General features: G+C 40.0%; 1 protein-coding gene and 2 long non-coding RNA genes across 6 annotated transcripts in view; 1 reads left to right on the top strand and 2 right to left on the bottom strand.

Annotated features, from left to right (window-relative positions):
- pitpnm3 (PITPNM family member 3) overlaps positions 1-19,532 on the bottom strand; it is a 116,887-nt gene that overhangs the window by 72,611 nt on the left and 24,744 nt on the right. For 2 of the 4 annotated variants that reach the window (XM_032508779.1, XM_032508792.1), the window contains exon 3: positions 2,993-3,103. In XM_032508779.1, the coding sequence (XP_032364670.1) occupies positions 2,993-3,103 (111 nt within the window). The remainder of the gene's footprint in view (positions 1-2,992; positions 3,104-19,532) is intronic. The other 2 variants (XM_032508785.1, XM_032508774.1) reach the window with 1 other exon arrangement.
- On the bottom strand, positions 9,045-18,765 carry LOC116679082 (uncharacterized). Its single transcript, XR_004329439.1, has 3 exons — positions 18,756-18,765; positions 11,473-11,477; positions 9,045-9,109 (listed from the first exon to the last, which is right to left on the bottom strand). It is a non-coding gene; the product is annotated as an uncharacterized LOC116679082 (long non-coding RNA).
- LOC116679068 (uncharacterized) lies at positions 9,379-16,073 on the top strand. The gene is made up of 3 exons (XR_004329437.1): positions 9,379-9,563; positions 11,077-11,081; positions 16,061-16,073. It is a non-coding gene; the product is annotated as an uncharacterized LOC116679068 (long non-coding RNA).

Genomic DNA, 19,532 nt, shown 5'->3' with positions numbered 1-19,532 from the left:
TTAACTGCAAATAACTGTCTGAACAGAATAATAATACTTATTTGTCTCAATAAATGTTATGCACTTTGACATAAACCAAATGAAGGTGTGCATCTTATTAATAACTCACATATTTAAAATGAGAAACAACTACAAAATAACTGACTTTACCAGGTTATTACATTTATAAACCCCAAGCTGGTGGCCCATGATTTCAGAGCATTTGTGGCTTGAGCCTGAACCCCAGTGACCTTTGCACTTGACCGGAAAGCCGCTGAAATATGATATCCCTCCTCCTTGTCCTGTTTACTTCACAAATATTTCTACCGTTCTGTGCAGAAACAGCATCCGTCTATTTTATAGTTTGGAATAATTCTTTATACAACATTCTAACAGAGTCTATATAGCCATTCTTTGATTTACTGAAGTACGGGAAAAGCTTGTTCTCTCAGAAAGGATTAACAAAAATCTTTCTATCTGGGCCTTCGGCAAAAACAAAGATCAGCGGTTGTCATGTTAGTCCTCTGGATCTTTAAATAAGAGCATTGAGGAAGGATAGATATAAATTCAAACTGAAAACAAGAGAGGAAATCTTGTTTAGAAATCCATTTAGCACAGAAGTGCCTCGTTAACCTATTTGAAGAAAGGACTCGGACAAGAAGAGGGTCTGTAGTCTGGTCAGGTTTGGCGCTCAGTGCTCTTCCTCAGGCATCAGCGAGCACCGTGAAGGAGCACTGAGCTGGAAACACATCACATTTCTGCATGTTAGATTTCAGCCCCTGTTGTGTTAATCTTGTGCTCCCATTGATTCATGCTCACCTAAAGCATTAATAACAAAATGTTCACCCTCTGCAAGCAAGATGCATACATACTTTTTATTTTTGATTATTGTTATTTTATTATTATCTCTCCATAAGTGCATGTATAGGTCCTGGGCATGTGTGGATATTTCAACGTGTGTGTGTAATGTGTGTAATAACTAACAGAGTGAAAAATGTAATTTGCCCTTATAAAAAATAGTATGTCTTAATCTTGTAATTGGAACTACTTCCCTAGGAGTTGTTGGATGGAGCCATAACTAAAATGCTTATGAATATTAGACACACACATCATTTGAATGGAAAAGTTGCTGCGTTGCTGCTGGATTTGCTGCATCCAGACAGACAATACAGGTTTTGCAGAGTGCTTACACACAACTATCAAAACCTTACACTCAAGGAACAAAATATTGGCCCAGATGTGCACCACCATAAGCACAATGTCAGCCTCCCGCTTTTTGCAAAAAAATACACACAGTGATTTGCAAAAGGCTTAACACACATTATACATTAGATACAGAAGTATATCATGATGTCACTTCCTTGCTATTTCAAAGCACTGACTGTCACATGACCACACCTATGAGCCAACATGTGAAACAGCCATCAGTTACATAAGCACATGATTACTTAATTGTAGACACAATGGTCCTCAGTAAACGTAATACAACTTTTTTTCCTGCCACATGGCATTGTATTGTCATTGATTACATCCCACTTTGCAACACAGTTATACAACAGAGACCTTATTTGTTGATTTTGATTGATTTCAATATCGATTGATCCAACACCAAAGATTCTTTTGTACCTTAAAATAATGTTTCCAAAATTTTTTCAGTGGTTCATTGACTTGTTTGAATGAGACAAAGGAATAATGGTAACAGTAATGGCCAATTCCGCTCCCAACCTGTAGGGGGAACGAAGAAGAAAAGTCCTTTGGTGCCTACTGTAAAGGTGATGGTTGACAATAAGCTAACGCTAATGTGCTTGGTCAATAACATTAGCTAATTATTGGTGGGTAACATAACATTATGACACCGTTCAAAACCCTACAGTTATTTTTAGTATGATTGTTTTGACCACGGTTAACAACTCTGGGCTAACCCACAAATTCATCAGAAACGTTTAGCTGTTTAGATAGACAACTAATCTAATTTAGCTAGCTAGCATACCCCTGTCTTCTGTCACAGTGTCCAGGCGCTGCAAGGCTTCAGTCGGGATAAGAGCTGATAACAGCACCAGGGACACATCCACAGCTACAGGTTCATGGAGCGATTTCGGTTGTATTTTGCATATCCGTACAGCCTTACTGAATACAGTATTTTATGTCTTTCTGTAGTGTTACTGAGCTAACAATGTTATACACACTACTGTAGTAGCTGTATGAAAATTGAAACATGTTGTTGTTGTGTTTCTCTATGTTGAATGATTTGGGAATATGGAGAGAAATAAATGATATCTTCCTCAGTCTGCAGCATTGGTCTTGTGTAGTGTTTGGTGAACTTATTGTGTATTTGCACTTTCTCTGTGTCCTTCATTTAGAGTACTCTAATTAGGGGCGTTGGACTGGGGGGTGTAGTGTTTTGAAAAACCGGTCCCTGTTGTTAAAATAATGCTTAAGCAATCAAAAAAAAAACTGTAACACACATGTCCTGCGCCCTGTAGATCTTGGCCTAAACGAAGTGCAACAACATCCGGCCCTGTGCTGTGTGACAAATACATGCAAATGTTCCAACCAGGTAAGATGAATTGATGCATTGTTCTAATTACATAGTTGACTTTGCAGGAAATATTGCTAACAGGATGTTAAATCATGCCTCAATGAAGGATAAAAAAGAATAAATGTCTTTTTGTTTGGATAGGTCTTTAAACTGCCCCTACGTAATTTCTAATCTATCTTCTTACTGATACCCTGTAGTAGTAAAAACACAATCACACAGTGTTTAGCTGGAGGGTTACTGTGGGTCTGAATGCTGATTGAAGTAAGAAAATATTTGCTTGTACCTATTACACCTCCATAAGATTAATTCAGGGTTGTTGTTTTTTACTCTTTCTGCCCCCTAGAGGTCAGAAATGACTTAATGTAGCTATAAATAGAAGCTACAAGTCATCCACAGTCTAGCCACCATTGACATCATTCAGTGACTCATGAGTGTGTTTATAAAGATGTGTGTGTGTGTGTGTAGAGTGTGTACCATGTGACTGGTCTTCCATGTGTCCCAGAGTTTCAATCTGCTCCACCAGGTCATTTGAGTTCCACTGACTCATGCCCAGCAGAATGGCGCTCTTCCCCTCCATAACATCTGCTGGGACACACATAGACACACAGACAATTACACACACACACACACAAAGAGAAGTAAGACAAAAACCCAGTACTCTCTCGGCATATCAATAATATGGTAACTCAATGTTCTTGGCGTTCGAACCGATTAACATTACGCAGGTGTTTTGATTTATTTTTGCCAGATTAAACTTTTTGTCAGATGTATTTTGCTGCACCTGTTAGGGTAAATAATTTATACCTTTATCAGAGGGTGCACCCCAAAACCCAACTGACACAGTTTGGATTTGTGCCTGTTGGGCATGGTATCCAACATATATATATATATATATTTATATATATATATATATATATATATATATATATAAATTTACGTGTCTTGTCATTGCTGAACACAAATTGAATAGATTTTGTACTGCCTTTGCCTACACTTGCAAGCTGTCCTAAGACAAAATGTAAATTTGGTCTGAATGATGTTGACACAAATTAATTACACCCGAAAGACTGTGTTGTATCTTTAATTAAGCTGGCCAACCAGATATCTGTATTTATCTATTCCCCACAGGAAGCATTATTCCATCTTTAGCCGCACTACTGGCTGCTGCAGTTTGATTATTAGCTGATAAATATTCAATGGCGTACAGTACGTGACGCACCATGTGCTGCTTGCACTCCATTTAAAGGTACCCTGTGGAGTTCTTCTTGTAAACAAACACATTTTCGCTGCTTCTAGCAAAAATATAGTGTGTGTAGACTTGAGACGATCCATAGTGCGGTTAAAACTCCACAGGGGATATTTAAGGGGACATATCATTACAAACTTAAGTTCAGTGCTTGTGCACATACATTTGGATATCTGCAGTGCCTACCCACCCACAAACTGTGAAATAAGACAACCCAGTCAGTTCTGTGTGGTGCTTCGATCAGAAAACATGGGATTAAACGTATGTATTATGTATGTTATGCCATTCAGATTTGGCTCCCCATCCTATGTCACATGCAGGCTGATTAGAATATACCACCCCCAAACTGAGTATCTCCACCCTTGGCTCGATAACTACCATGGCTTAAGCACTACCTTTGCAAAGGTGTGTCATATTTTTCTCGCAAGCCAATAAGAGCAGACCGGTCTTTTTGGGAGGGGAACTTAAACAAATAAGACAGGCACTAAAACGGAACATTTGAGACATAGGGGGAAAACAGGTATATTCAGACAGACAGTATGAGAAAAAAGCATGTGTTTTTTGAACATTAAAGCATGTAAACACTATTTAAGCAGAAACCCAAAATACAAGTATGAACCTGAAGATGAGCATGATTTGTCTTCTTTAAATTAAGGTTTATTACAGCATCAGTTTTACTATTTTAGCTCTGTCCATCAGTTCAATAGTTGCTGATATCTCTGATCATGACAAGTTGGCAACACTGCTACCATATAGGCTAGGGCAACCAAAGTGAACAGTCAAACAATTCAGATTATTCAAACCTATTTGAAGGAGAAAATTAAGGTGAACGGTAAGATCATTGCCTTATATGACATAACTGTTACCATGCAGGCCCTTTATTAGGCCACTATATTGTCATAAATGATGAGCTCTGTTGCAGTAGAGACAACAAAAAGACAAACTAGGTGTGCTGTGTGGTTCAGCATGACCAAAATGGTTGTCTGCTTGTCACAGACTGTCACCCAAGACAGTCTGAGACAGGATGAGTCATAGAGGAAGAAAACTACCTGACAGACTCCCTCCTCTCTCACACATTCCTGCCAGGCAGCTCTGAAACACTCTGACGTGTGTCTACACCGCCTGTCTATTTGGATCACACAGCGGCCGGTCTACTGCTCACAGTTTGTCTTTCCCTATCTGCTCTGACTCCAGCCTCCCTTTGGTGCCCTCTCATTCCACTGGTCAGACAACACTAATGTCATAACGCAGGAATGTAGCGCACACACCTGCAGATTCAAACATACAGACAAGCACAAAGAAAATAGAGAGGAGCCAAATAAAAAAATTACCTACACTTAAAAACCTGGTGCAACACTAACACATACATGTACAAATAATCAAGAGAATAGGGTTAACCGACTAAAGTTTTCCTGCTTTTTGATACGACAGACCACTAAATTGGATTTGAATAACAGGTGAAAAGAGAAATAGAAGTGTGAGATCTGCCTGCAGCCAACAGCCCAGAGGGAGAGAAACAAGATTTAGAAACATCCTTCAACCTGTCGGCTCACAGTGAGCAAGTGTCAGAGTGGAAGAGAGAGGAATAGATGCAGAGATTGTTAAACGATGAGAAAACGGCCTTGGGTGACTTCTGCCACTTCAATTTATTTTTTAGTGTCCCATTTTTAATTTCTTGATCTCATCATCATGCATTTGTTGAAGCAGTGGAATTACCACAATTCTACTTCTGGCACTATGAAAATGAGATTGCTTTAGGGATTATCCTGTAAAATGGCATAAACAGTCTGTCAGGTAAGTAGGCTACTGGAGATGGATGGCATTGATCCACTATGAGCAGAGCTCACAAGCAGACAATATGTGTCCAATCGGATATACTATGAGAGTGAGAAAATATGTATTAAACATGGCTGTAAAATCATGGTCTTCTTTTCATAAATGGTGTCCTATTTTATACTGTATAAGCACTGCAGTCACTTATTTTGTGAAGTGTGTGTTCAAATTTGAAAACCAGACATTTGTTTTTATTTTGTTTTCCTTACTTTTATGTCTTGTTTGTGTTGACAAATTGACTGTATGCTTGCTCAAGCCACATATGTCACATAGCAAAAGCTATTGTGTAACCCACTGTTCCAGATTGATTATTTTTTATAGTCTGCTCCAGCAAGCCACAACACTTCATGTATGTATATTTGTATAGCTCATTTTATGTGCCTATTAATAACCTATATAATTTCCCATAGGCACGCTGTTTGCTTTGTATTGTTTTAATAAAACGTTAATGTTTATCGCTATTTTTAAAATTGCTTTCTTATACTTTTATCCCTGTGTACAGCCGCTGAGATGAAACAGGTTGTTGTGCAGCAACAGTTTCATTGGAATCAAACACCACAGCAGCTAATCTCAGTGATCAACACAACTTCAATCAAAGACAGAGTCCTGCAGGGAAAAAAATGTCTGAGTTTCAGTGGAACATGGCTCCAATCCAGTGCAGCAGATGTTTAGTACTAACAAGACGTCTTTTTTTCTGTATATTCTAAACACAAAACTGTGCAAATTCCTAGATGGCTTATTGTGTTAATCATTTGTCTTCCTGGTTTGATTTCCCAAGAAAATGTTACACAAATTGATTCCTGTTTAGCCTTGTTGGACATGGACTTAGGCAGAATGTGAAAGCAGCATGATTTTTGCTGTTTAAAAAAATGACTTTTATGAGAAAGAGATCTGGACCCCTGCCAAGATCTAACCAACTGTTGCTGGGTCAGTGGTCTACTGGTCCACAACATAAAATCCACATCTCTGTCTCTGCCTCTGTCCAGAAAGAACAGAAAGTACTGTACAGCATGGGCATAAATCTGATCTAACTGGTGGGGGGGGGGGACAATAAACTTTCTATAAAATTTCTGAAGAGCAATGAAGGGGACACAAATAATGCAGCCACAATTATCCTTGTAGATGACATGTGTACACAGAGGAAGCCTTAATACTATCATTAGTGTAGCATGGAGACTGTACCATTGTCCTTCTTTTCACTGTTTCTCTTGATTCAATGAAAAAGACGTTTATTTATGTTTAAGTTGTTGACAATCAAGCCACAAAAATACCTTAAAACATATAATGACTTATTTTGAAAACGTGTCCTCATATAAAAGAAATACAATGCTTTTGTACACTTGTTAAATTAGCTGATCATAATGTAAATTAGTGAGCCACTGGTAAACCTCATCTTCTACCCTGAAAGCCACACACCTCCAAAAATATGAACTAATCTCAACACACTTACCTAAGAAGCTACACCCGACTGTCCCTGGTCTCCCTGTCCCTTACCTGGGACTCTACACCTGACTGTCCCTGGTCTCCCTGCTCCTTTTCATTCATTCAAACCTTTATTTAACCAGGATAAAAAACTCCTTGAGATTAAAAATCTCTTTTACAAGAGTGTCCTGGCAAGTGGCAGCAGCACGTTTCAGACAGAGACACTTACATGTAAATACATAAACACACTTTCACTCATATTCAAACAACAATGTCATCATAAAATACCAGGGTCCTAAATCAATTGCCCTATTGACTGCCCTTCTGTAAGGTCCTTTAACAAGCCTTTAAAAGAATAAAATGAGACCAACTCCTTCAAATGGAGTTCATTTTGAAGCTGATTCCATGCAGATGGGGCTGCAAAATTAAAAGCCCTTTTGCCAAAGTCAGTGCGGGCTTTAGGGACTGTCAATAAAACCAGATCCTGTGAGCGCAGGTGATTTGTCCCTGCAGACCTCGGGACGATGTAGGTGTTCAAATAAGGAGGAAGAAGTCCTAATACTGCCTTATAAATAAAAAGATGCCAGTGCATCCAACGCCGAATCGAGAGTGAAAACCACCCGACCCGAGAATACAACAAACAGTGATGAGTGAGAGATTTTAAGTTTGTGATGAATCTCAAGGCTCCATGAAACACAGTGTCCAAAGCATGAAGACACTGGGAGGTTGAATGCATGTATAAAATATCACCGTAGTCCAATACAGACAAGAATGTTGCATTTACTAGTTGTTTTTTTGATTCAAATGATAAACAAGACTTGATTCTAAAGAAAAAACCTAACTTCAATTTCAGTTTTTTAACTAAATCTTGGATATGCATTGTAAAAGACAATGATTGGTCGATGGTAATACCCAAATATTTGTAATGTGACACTTCTTCAATTTCTGTACCAGAAAGTGTACAAATGGTTGGGACATTATTCTTAGTTGATTTTCCCAGAGTGAAAGTCATGACTTTAGTTTTTTTAGAGTTTAGAACCAATTTTAAAGAAGCCAGATTATGTTGCAAGATATTAAAAGCGGACTGTAAGTTTGTGATTGCTTGACCTAATGTGGACCCAGAACAATAGAGAACAGTGTCATCAGCGTAGTAATGATAGTTTGCATTTTTTATATTATTGGAGAGGTTGTTTGTATAAATGATAAAAAGAAGAGGCCCAAGGATTGAGCCCTGAGGCACCCCTTTTGAAATACTTAAGGAGGCAGAAGTAACACCATCTACTTGCACACATTGTGTTCTCCCTGATAGGTAACTGTTAAACCATCCCACTGCTTGTTCTGATAGTCCAATAGAGGTGAGTCTCTGAAGGAGAATTTTATGGTCCACTGTGTCAAAAGCTTTTGACAAATCAATAAATAGTGCTGCACAGTGCTGTTTATTGTCCAAAGTCTTGACTAGGTCATTAACAACTTTCGAAACAGCTGTTATTGTACTATGTTGTTTCCTGAAACCGGATTGAAATTCAGTCAGAATATTGTTATTAATTAGATAGTCTTTTAATTGCATGCTAATGAGTGATTCCATTAATTTAGCTAATACTGACAATTTAGAAATCCTTACCTGAGACTCTACACCAGATTGTCCCTGGTCTCCCTGTTCCTTACCTGAGACTCTACACCTGACTGTCCCTGGTCTCCCTGTTCCTTACCTGAGACTCTACACCTGACTGTCCCTGGTCTCCCTGTTCATTACCTCAGACTCTACACCAGATTGTCCCTGGTCTCCCTGTCCTTACCTGAGACTCTACACCTGACTGTCCCTGGTCTCCCTGTTCCTTACCTGAGACTCTACACCTGACTGTCCCAGGTCTCCCTGTTTCTTACCTGAGACTCTACACCTGACTGTCCCTGGTCTCCCTGTTCCTTACCTGAGACTCTACACCTGACTGTCCCAGGTCTCCCTGTTCCTTATCTGAAACTCTACACCTGACTGTCCCAGGTCTCCCTATTCCTTAGTTCTTCTTAGTTAAAGATGTTACCAAATTGTCTTGATATGAGGACTTATTGTACTTACTTGGTGTTTTAGTGTACTGGCTTATTTTTCTTTTCTTTGTCATTACATCTGGACAACAACACAAATCTTTTATGTCAGATGTCTAAATATAAGTTAGATTCATAGGTCCACTACGCGGTCATATTATAATTATAAAATGATCTTGCGTCATCCACATACATATAAGGTTTTGTCTGAGACAGAAGATATATATTTAACTGCAGCAAACCCACTGATCAGGCACTTATCATATTGAGCAAAACACAACCTGTAGATCTGATTAACCCTAATATCACCTAAAACACATAACGTTAGGCTTAAATCGCAATGTTAACGCTAGTTGTAGTGGGTGCATTTCTATCCAACAAGCTATTAAACAAGCTAGGTAACGTTACATTATATTACACTAACATAGCAAACCTTTTTGTCATGACTAATTTATTAATTACTCAGCATCATTTCTATTTGAGAAAAGAAGAACTTCCTCCGATGTCAAGCACTATGTGCAGATAGGTAACGTGAAGCAGGCAGTGGATCAAACCACTGTGAGCCAAGAGAGGGGGGACTCAAAATATTTCTAAACTTTAAAATAATTTTTTGGGGTTTGCATTGTTTTATTACTTACACAAATGAGGGGACAACCCTTAGATGAGGAGGGGTAGGGTCCAACCCCCCCCCCCCATCCCCCCTGGGATTTATGCCCATGCTGTACAGAAGTGAGTTTATGAGTCTATGAGTGAGATTAGTCTATACATGATAGAACTAGAATACATATGAAAGCAAGATAGATTTTTTCTTTAATTTACTTTATGTCAGAGCTGCGCATGTCACAGAGATGTAAGATGAAAGTTAGTGAAGACAGGCGGGGGAATGGAGTGGATGACTACAGGCACGTTGTTTCACCAACACCTCGGACAAACAAAATCAATGGGGAATGAGATGTGTGTGAGTGTGTCTGTGTGCTCTTGTACTTCTACTATTGCAGGGACCAACTTTAGTTCTTGGTCTAAAGTGCAATGACATTTTTGATGAGTAAGCTTTAACCATTCCTCAGGTTGATTTAAGTATTAAGACTTGGTTTTAAAGGTAAGGTTAGGGCTTGGGGAAGCATTATGTCAATGAGGGTGCTCAGAAGTACAGAAGAGTGTCTCCTATGTGCTGCTTCTTTGTGACTTACTGCATGACAATTGTGTTTTAGGGATAAATGCTGTAATCAGCTACATGTACAAGATCCTGTTCACAGGAAGTTAGAATGGAATTGGAGCATTGGAAGCAAGTAAAATGATAACGCACAAACACTCCTTCCTTCTTCTCTTTGTACTGTTGTTGGTTAAAATCTTCCCCATATACACAGCTCTATTCATTTATGAAAACATTTATTCTGCGAGTGAGCGTCCCCCCCCCAAAATGTCATGTCATTCTTTTAAGGCGAGTACAGTAAAATTCCATTTACATACAATGTATTGTATGAATATATTATTGTACAAGCAAGTTTAATGATTATTTAAATACAACAAAAAACGACTCATGCCATTAAATTTCATTACAGATTTAATTTTCAATTTAATTTTATTTTATTTATAGTATCAAATCACAACAAGAGTTATCTCAAGACACTTTACAGATAGAGCAGGTCTAGACCACACTCCAGAATCCACAAGGACCCAACAGTTCCAGTAGTTTCCTCCAGAGCAAGCAACAGTGCGACAGTGGCGAGGAAAAACTTCCTTTTAGGCAGAAACCTCGGTCAGACCCAGGCTCTTTGGAGGCGGTGTCTGACGACCGGTTGGGATTACCTGGACAACTTATGCAAAAGAGACTTGGTTTTCTCGGTCACTCCAGTTCCCATCCACACATAGTGCAGAGTGGAAAACAAAGACGTCATAAGCTGGCAGCCACATAATAATAGCTGCCCTACTTGCATATAAACATAGTTTACCTCCAGTGGCAATTTATTACGTCATTAAACTGTTGGAGCAGCCAACACCGTGAATTTCCTTTCAGGTTTAGTCTGTCAATTCCCCTCATTATTTAAATTCATGTCATCAAATAACAAATCTGGTTTAACACCCAGGACACAGTCAACAGCTCACATCAATAAACAATGTGACAACTGAGTTGGCATGCGCTTGAGCAGCCGGAAGGCACATTCAGTACTGAATTAAAATGAGACGTTCCACCATTGTGAACAATGTGTGTAGATTTACATTCGAGCGAGACGAACAGAGGTTGAGTGATGGTGCGGGGCTTTGAGGTGGATACATGCAGTATGCTGAGTAGAAGAGAGGTATGATTTTTCATTTTAATTACTGTGAGTAAAGGGCCCCTGGAATTAATCAGATTCTTCAGATGGAGTAAAAAGATGTGCTATCTTGCGTAAATACCTCCTGCTGCTGCCACGGCTTCTGCTCACCAGTGGCAGAAATAGCCATGAAAGAATTGAAACACGTGACAATCTATCACACACATGTTAGGACCATCAGATAAAGGAGAATAAGACCTGATATCTCAAAGGGAAACGTGTCTGCACAGACAAAAAGATTTTCAGCCTACATGTAAAATTCCAAGCCTGATCCACTTCTGAAACAAAGAAAAGCACATTTCTCCTCACACAAGAAGAGAAAAAGACCATTTTACAGCTGCAGCCAGCAAGTCACGCGTAGGTGTCACTTCACAAAATGGCTCCAGGTCCGAAACCTGTGATCTCCTGTTGGTTCCTGAACCCTAAACACAGCATGGAGCCTAGCCGGTGATAATACTAATTATTATTAGCAAGGAGCCTAGCCAGTGATAATAATAATAATTATTAGCATGGAGCCTAGCCAGTGATCCTGAACTATGAAACTTGCTGACACATAGAAACCTTTTCTCTCCACCTCAACAGGTCAGCAGCCCAGCTTGTGCTAAAAATTCCATTTTTGAAACAAAGTGGATTTAATTTTGGTGCTGGAAGCACCTTGGATCCAATGAAAACACGCACCGTCGTTTTCATATCTGCAGAAGAAGAACACAACAAAGTCGACTGACTAGTTTCTCTCCTGCTGCTTTTGGGAGGGAAAGCTTTCCTCCGTGTTCGAGCAGAACCGGACCTGTATTGTTTCCATGGTGATCTATGGACAGAAATGAACGGACTGAACATACACGTAAGGTTTGAGGTTTTCTGGGCAGAGACATTTCATGCACGCACGCACGCACGCACGCACAGACACAGACAGATGCCTGCTACATGTCTGTTGGCTGTTTCTGCTTTGTTGTATCATAAAAATAAATTTTAGTTGATCGAAGGATTATTGATAGGCCATTGACAATGTATATATATATAATAAAAAAATTTCTTATACCGTAAATGGTAGTTGAGACTGTTTCACAGTTCATTATTGGTCCCTGATTCCAGGATGTTGCCCCGTTTTTACTGTTTGTCAAGTTATATTCATAACTTTATTACTATTGATAAAACATCTTTGATAAATTTCCAATAATTGAATCTGTACCCTACCGATACCTAATACACATAAACTGACATGTGTGTGAGATTACATTCTTTACATTAGAAATACAAGAAAATGTATTCAGCCCCTTATTTTACACCAAATAATGAATCCCCAGACTTTATTCTGCTACTTTGAATTAGAAACACACAAGGCTAAAGAATCCAAAAATATTGTCTTTCCATCTCACAAATAACAAAACTGAAACTGGCAGCAGCGTTGTTTTTAAAATGTCCCACTGAGCTTTTTCAGCAAAATAATGAAGCTGAGATGGTGCTATTGGTTGAGGAAAACAAGTAATGTGAACACAATACAGTGACAGATCTGTGATATTCAAGCATGCCGTATTATTCAGAAAAAGGTCCTTTTTGTGGAGTAACAACATCAAAGAAAATAAATGTGTGGTTCCTTCACTGTGCTTTAAACACTTTATCTCTTAGGCAACCACCAAAATTGAAGTTGAAACCTATACCTAAAAAGATTTCTATAGATTTGGCTTTTGTTCTTTTATTGTGAGCGTGTTTCCTTCGAAGAGTCGCATTTGAGAGCTTCTGTATCTGGATTGTAGATAAACAGCAGCTTTTACTTTCCACTGGTGGGACATGAACGTATTAAACTTGATAGTGGAAGGGTCTCTGGATGTGGGCGAGTCATGAAGCTCTGACAGCAGTCTCTGTTACAATTCTTGTTTCATCATCACTGCCGGCCAGCTCAAGGTGGCAATGTGACAAAGTGTGTGTGTGTGTGTGTGTGTACTTGCTAGGGGCAGCTGTGCGGATGTCAGGAGAGTGGATCAACAGAGTGACAGCATCAAACTATCCGGCCAACATCTGCATTGCCTCCACGCCATGTCACACAAACACTGGCTGACACATCGTCAACTGAGGGACACTGAACGTCAATCTCAGTTCTCATAAGAAACAACACATGCAGATGTTTTAATTAATTAACATCTGTGCAATCATTTTATCTGCTTCCCACAGTAAGATTTACATTGTTTTTTGTGATCAATTTTTTTTTTTTTTTCTGGAAAAGTAAACAGCAAGCAACAAACAATTACAAACAATACACTGAGAGAGAGAATGTGTCCCAAGGCAAGAAAAAATAAATAACAATAAAATAAATAAAAATAAAATGAAAAAATAAATAAAAAAAATGAAAAATAAAATAGAACATAGATGGGAAAGAAAGACGAGAGGCAGGCTGACCAAAATAATACACACAGAAACAGACAAACCCAAACACATACACAAACAGACACATACAGACACATGACAAGGAAACAAACACGGAGGAAACAATCACGACTACAGCCTTCACAGCCTCAGCAATGTTCACCTAAATGTCCAGAGTCTTTCCTGGCGCTCCATTAATGAGCGCCGTGGAAAGCTCCATCTACACTACATCCATGTAGAAAATGGTCCATGTGTGGATAGACAGGTCGTGGGGTGGTTTCCAACGAGTTGCACTCATCTTCTTTGCAGCTGTAAGTCAAGCAAAGACACCACGAGTTCCAGAGAGTTGAAAGGCTGACAGATCATTCAAAATCAAAACAGTGATAGTAAAAGGTACAGTAACATTAAACAAGGCGGAAATTTAATGCAATATTCCAGAACCGACTAACGGGAGAGCACTCCCAGACCATGTGAAGATATGTACCTTGTGCTTTTATTGGGCAGAGAGTGCATGAGAGCTGTCAATTATTTTCATGTGGTGCATTTTAACAGGGGTGAGATATGTCCTATGAATGAAATTGTAGTGGATCTGCTGATGGTATGGATTTCAAGATACTTTTGGAATGCTAGACCATACATCATGGCAGTCAAGATTGCTACTCAGGCCTGGGCAATCACGTACCCAGATCCTCTCAATAGGGAGGGCTGAGTGGCCAGATATCACAAAGAACGGATAAAGTCTGGATACCATCGCACAGTTTTTAGGGTGCACAGTAAATAAATTCCGAATAGGATGGATGAGCAAAGGCCTCTGCCAAGGGATGCCGTATGTCTTGAGTGCTCATCTTAATTGAAGTCAGAAAAAGGCAATAAGCCAACCTCGCTAAAAATGTCTTTTAGATAATGAAGCCCCCTTTGTTCACATTGGGGGGGGGGGGCTCCACAATTATCGGCCTCCCCCCAATCAGGAGTGCTGTATTATTGAATATATGGCTATATGGCAGTGTGTTTCAGCCAATCTCCAAGTCTTGATAAGACGTGAGACAATGGGACCAAAGCGTAACTGGCACTGTTTGTTAGAAACATTGGCAAAAAGAACGTCATGGAGTGAACAAGGCTCTCCCATAGCACTTTCTAAGGTACACCAGCAGACAGACACATCTGGGCTAAACTAAGTGAGAAGGGGCCTCAACAAGATGGACCAAAATATATCTGAAGTTGGGAACTGAATGGTCACCATCCTCTTTCCTCCTCTGTAAAGTAGACATTTTAAGTTGCGGCCGGTTGCCTTTCCAGATAAATTTGGATACCGCTGACTGTAATTTACGGCAGTAGCCAGCAGGAGAGATGAGAGAGATACCATACAAGAGCTCACAAAATTAATACTGGGTAAAACATTCCTTTTAACCACTGAGATACAGGCTTGAATACACATGGGGAGACCCATTCATTTTTCCATATCTTTCAAGACATTGTTCAGAGCACCAGAATAGTTATATTTCTATACTCCTCGCACAATGTTAGAAGGTTAGGGAGAGACTGAGAGGGGTTCTCTAAAAAAACAAAACATTGTCCGCAAATAATGAGATGTGACGCTGTGTACCACAAATGCATATCGGTGACACCATAATCGATTGGCGAATGGCTAACGGCTCAAAAGAGATCACAAATAATGCAGGACTCAAGGGGCAACCTAGGCGGGAGGATCTAGAAACATCTAGAAATAAAGAGGAGGAGGTGCGTCCGGTTAAGACTCGAGCTGAGGGATTAGAGTCCGAAGCTTTGATCATCCCAATAAAAGTTTTATCAAAGCCCATCACCTCTAAGACTGACCATAAAAATTACCACTCAAGTCTGTCAAAAGGAAGTGACATTGGGGTCTTAATGTCCTCTGCCACATCAACAATGTGGCAGAGGACTTTATCTGCTGCTAGTCTCGTTTTTAGGAATCCTGTTTGGGGGGGGTTCACTAATTTTGCCGTATGAGACTCCAAACAACAGGCTAGGAGCTTTGCAAAGATTTCAATGTCAGCGTTAAGGCCAATAGCTAGATCCTTATCCTTTTTCAAGAGTAAAGAAATTAAGGCTGTGTTAAAATCCCATGAGAATTCACCCTTCCCAAAAGAGAGGTTAATTGGGTCAAAAAGGAAAGGGCCCAGCTGTTCCCAAAAAGTAGCATAAAATTCAGAGGGAATCCCATCAAAGCCGGGTGATTTCATTTTTGTCCAAGCAAGCTGATTCCTCTGCTAATAACTGAGGCAAGTCAAGCTGATTTACCCAGCAGTCACAATGGGATTTATCCAAAGTAACCTCAGATTCATACAGATGGGAATAAAATGTCTGAAAGGCTTTATATATTTCGACAGTAATAGCCCTGTCTTGCTCTGTGAATTAGAAATTCAGACTTCTATTTCAGAATGTTGTTTATTTTGTTTCTTGACTAATGATCGTTCTAAAGCTATTGGGTCAGTAAAATTAGTTTGTAACAGTAAGTCTAATCTGGTGAACTCAGCTTCAAGGTTTTGCAGTTTCAGTGATGTAGCTTTGCGCGCATTAGAGCAGAATAGTATGGTATTGCGCCTAATAAAACTTCCCACAATATCCTAGTGTCTTCCACAGAGCCTCTATTAATTTATGCAAATATTTGGAATTCTTCAACAAACTGAGATATAGGATTCATTTTTCAGTAAAGAACTATTGAAACGCCATCTAACCGCACGTTGAGACAATTATCCAAGGGTGGCGGCGCAAAGGACCCCTTTATGGTCAGATAATGCCATTGGGAGTAGCACCACTTTATAAATTGAATGAAATAAATGACGGGATGCACAAAGAAAATTGATCCTGGAAAAAGATTTATGTCTACCAGAGAAAAAGGAATAATCCTTACAGGTGGAATTGACTGCATGCCAAATTTCTGTAAGCCCCAAGCTGCTGGCCCATGATTTCAGAGCAATTGTAGCCTGACCCTGACCTGAGCCAGACCAACATCAAAGACAGAAATCATATCACATCCATACAAGGATAGTAGTATACACCTGAACGTAATAAAATTTATGACACACTGGTATTGGATCAGTACTCGGCCGACACGCAAGTTCAAGTAATAGACTCAACAAAAGAGAAGTCCGTTAACGCCAGCATTTAACTGTTGAGCCTATTATAGAAATTGCTATCAAAAACATTGGGCACATAAGCTGACACAAGTGCAATTTTCCTAGCACCAAACTCTGTTGTGGAGATCACAATCTCGCCTGTATCATGTGACCAAGAGGACAACACTTTAAGTGGGAGATTTTGTTTGAAAACAATGGCCCCTCCTTTTGTTTTAAAAGTGGCTGAGGAAGGTGCAATTGTGTGATAGAATCTATTGGTTAGACCAGGGGTGTCAAACGTACGGCCCGCGGGCCGGAACCGGCCCGCCAAGGGGTTTTATCTGGCCCGCAGAATAAATCTGAAAGTGAAAAATTGCAAGGAGACATGAGCTAGAATTTTTTTAATAAACTGCTATTCCTAAATTGTCCGCTAGGGGCGCACAGTTTTAGACATGGAGCAGCTGAAAGAAGAAGAAAAAACAATGCTGAGACAGACACAGCTAATGTTCAGTGATTACTACGACACATCTTCTTACTTTTGTACTCGCCTTTACACCCTCATTAGCCAAAATGTCTTTGTCAAAAAGGAGAAAAGTGGATATTGAGTGTAGAATTTTCCAAGAAAATGGACAGCTTCCTATTTATTCCCTGAGGTGAAGGGTAAACCTGTGTGCTTGGTGTGTATGCAACACCTGTCGCTGTTTAAGGAATATAATATTCGGCGCCACTATGAGACTCAGCATGGTGAAAAATACGACAGCCTGCAAGGGACACTGAGACGAGGGAAGATAAATGAGTTGCTGGTGGGTCTGAAGAAACAGCCGTCTGTTTTCACTCGGAGCCGAGAGGTCAGTGAGGCAGCGGTAAAATAGGGTGACCAGACGTCCCCGGATTTACCGGGGACAGTGCCCGGTTTTGGTGACCTGTCCCAAGCTGGATCTGTCCCTGGAAATGTCCCCGGTTTTCACTGTGACTGACAGACCCAAAATTGGAATGAAAGAAAGAAAACTGACCAAACGGAGCCGATCGAGCAGCGCTGCTCAGGTCTCAAGGAGTGGTTTTAGAAAGCCGTGTTTTACGGTGCTAAAATGACTGATTATTTACATGGAGTCTGGTGGGTTTAGCGAACACAATTTCGCGGACTTTTATGTTTTAAAAAATGATCTTAATCTTTAACAGAACGGTCAGCCTCCTTAGAAATCCTTTCCATAATGTTGTCAGACACTAGAATATTAATCTGAGTCTGTCAATAGCAAAACGAACACTTTTATGAACGTAAATACAAGCTGGACAACTATCCTATTAACTTCCACTGCAGCTTGTTTCTCTGCTGCCGACTGCAGAGATCTTGTTTAATCTTGTATCCGATACTCCGCTCTAGGTCTAGTTTCCCCGTTTTAAGTTTTACAAAAATTAAAAAACATGACGTGTTTTACACTTCTGAGCTGAAAATGTCCCCGGATTTTGTCTGAGAAATCTGGTCACCTTACGGTAAAAGCCAGCTACATAATTGATAACGAAATAGCATTAGCATTTACTTCTTTCCACTAAAACAAAGGGAAACACATGAATTTATTGTTTTTATAGCTATGATGAGCTGTGCTATGATTTTAATGGTCCGGCCCACTTGGCATCAAATTAGGCTGTATGCGGCCCATGAACTAAAATGAGTTTGACACCCCTGGGTTAGACGGTCGGTATTTGCCTGCAGCAAATGTGTCTCTTGTAATAATGCACTGTCAACATTTCTCTTTTTTAGTAAGCCCAGAGTGATGGTGTGTTTATGAGAAGCGTTCAGTCTGCCACAATTTCAAACCAAAAATGAAAGATCACCCATTATCAAAAAAGCTGCATTCTAAATGAGAGTATTTGTGGAAATAGTGCATTCCAAAGCTAAGTCCCATATTACACAAAACATGTAAAACACTGAACAAGAACATACAAGACAGGGACACAAAAGGGAACGTAAGAGAAAGGGGGGAAACAGACAACAGTGCGATACATTCAGGACCCGTTAAGAGAACAAGACAAACCAACGGTCCATGTTCAACAGGTAGTTGTTTCAGTCCTGATCCTCCTCCAAGCCCGGTTCACATAGTCCTCAGCATCCCCGGCAGAGGTGAAAGCTCTGTACTGGGCGCCTTCCCTGATCTTCAGCGTTGCTGGATAAAGCAAGAAAAAATCCAGACCCTTGACCCGTGCTGAATCCATGGCTCAATAAAAAGCCTGGTGTCTTTTTACAGGGAAGTTGCTGTAATCCGGGGAGAAGCAAATTTTCCGGCCTTTAATGACAAGCAGGGATTTCCACGCAGCTTGTAGAATCGCCTGCCTGGTTGTGTAACAAAGCACTTTGAAAATCATCGAGCGACTGGTAATGGTAGTTTTCTTCAGGCAATCACTGTAAATTCCGTGGTTTCTCATAATCTCTATCAGAACATCTGCTAGATTCCGGAGCCACTTAGGCAGTGAGCATGAGAGATACTGGATAGAATCATCACCTTCTAGCCCCTCTTTCAGCCCGACGATGCAGATGTTAATTCTTTGGTTTCTGTCCTCTAACTTAACTTCCCAAGTAGGAACCACATAAAACAACTATTTGGCAAAATTGGGCCGGGAGCTTTGCCTCAAGCCGCCATCTCCGTCCTACCGATCATATGACTCAATTTACATTGTTGATATTTGACCAACTGTATATCTGGCAT

Source organism: Etheostoma spectabile, chromosome 3 (assembly GCF_008692095.1).
Source record: "Etheostoma spectabile isolate EspeVRDwgs_2016 chromosome 3, UIUC_Espe_1.0, whole genome shotgun sequence".
NCBI lineage: Eukaryota > Metazoa > Chordata > Actinopteri > Perciformes > Percidae > Etheostoma > Etheostoma spectabile.
Note: the sequence above shows the minus strand (reverse complement) of the source record. Positions and strands in the feature narration are given on the sequence as shown.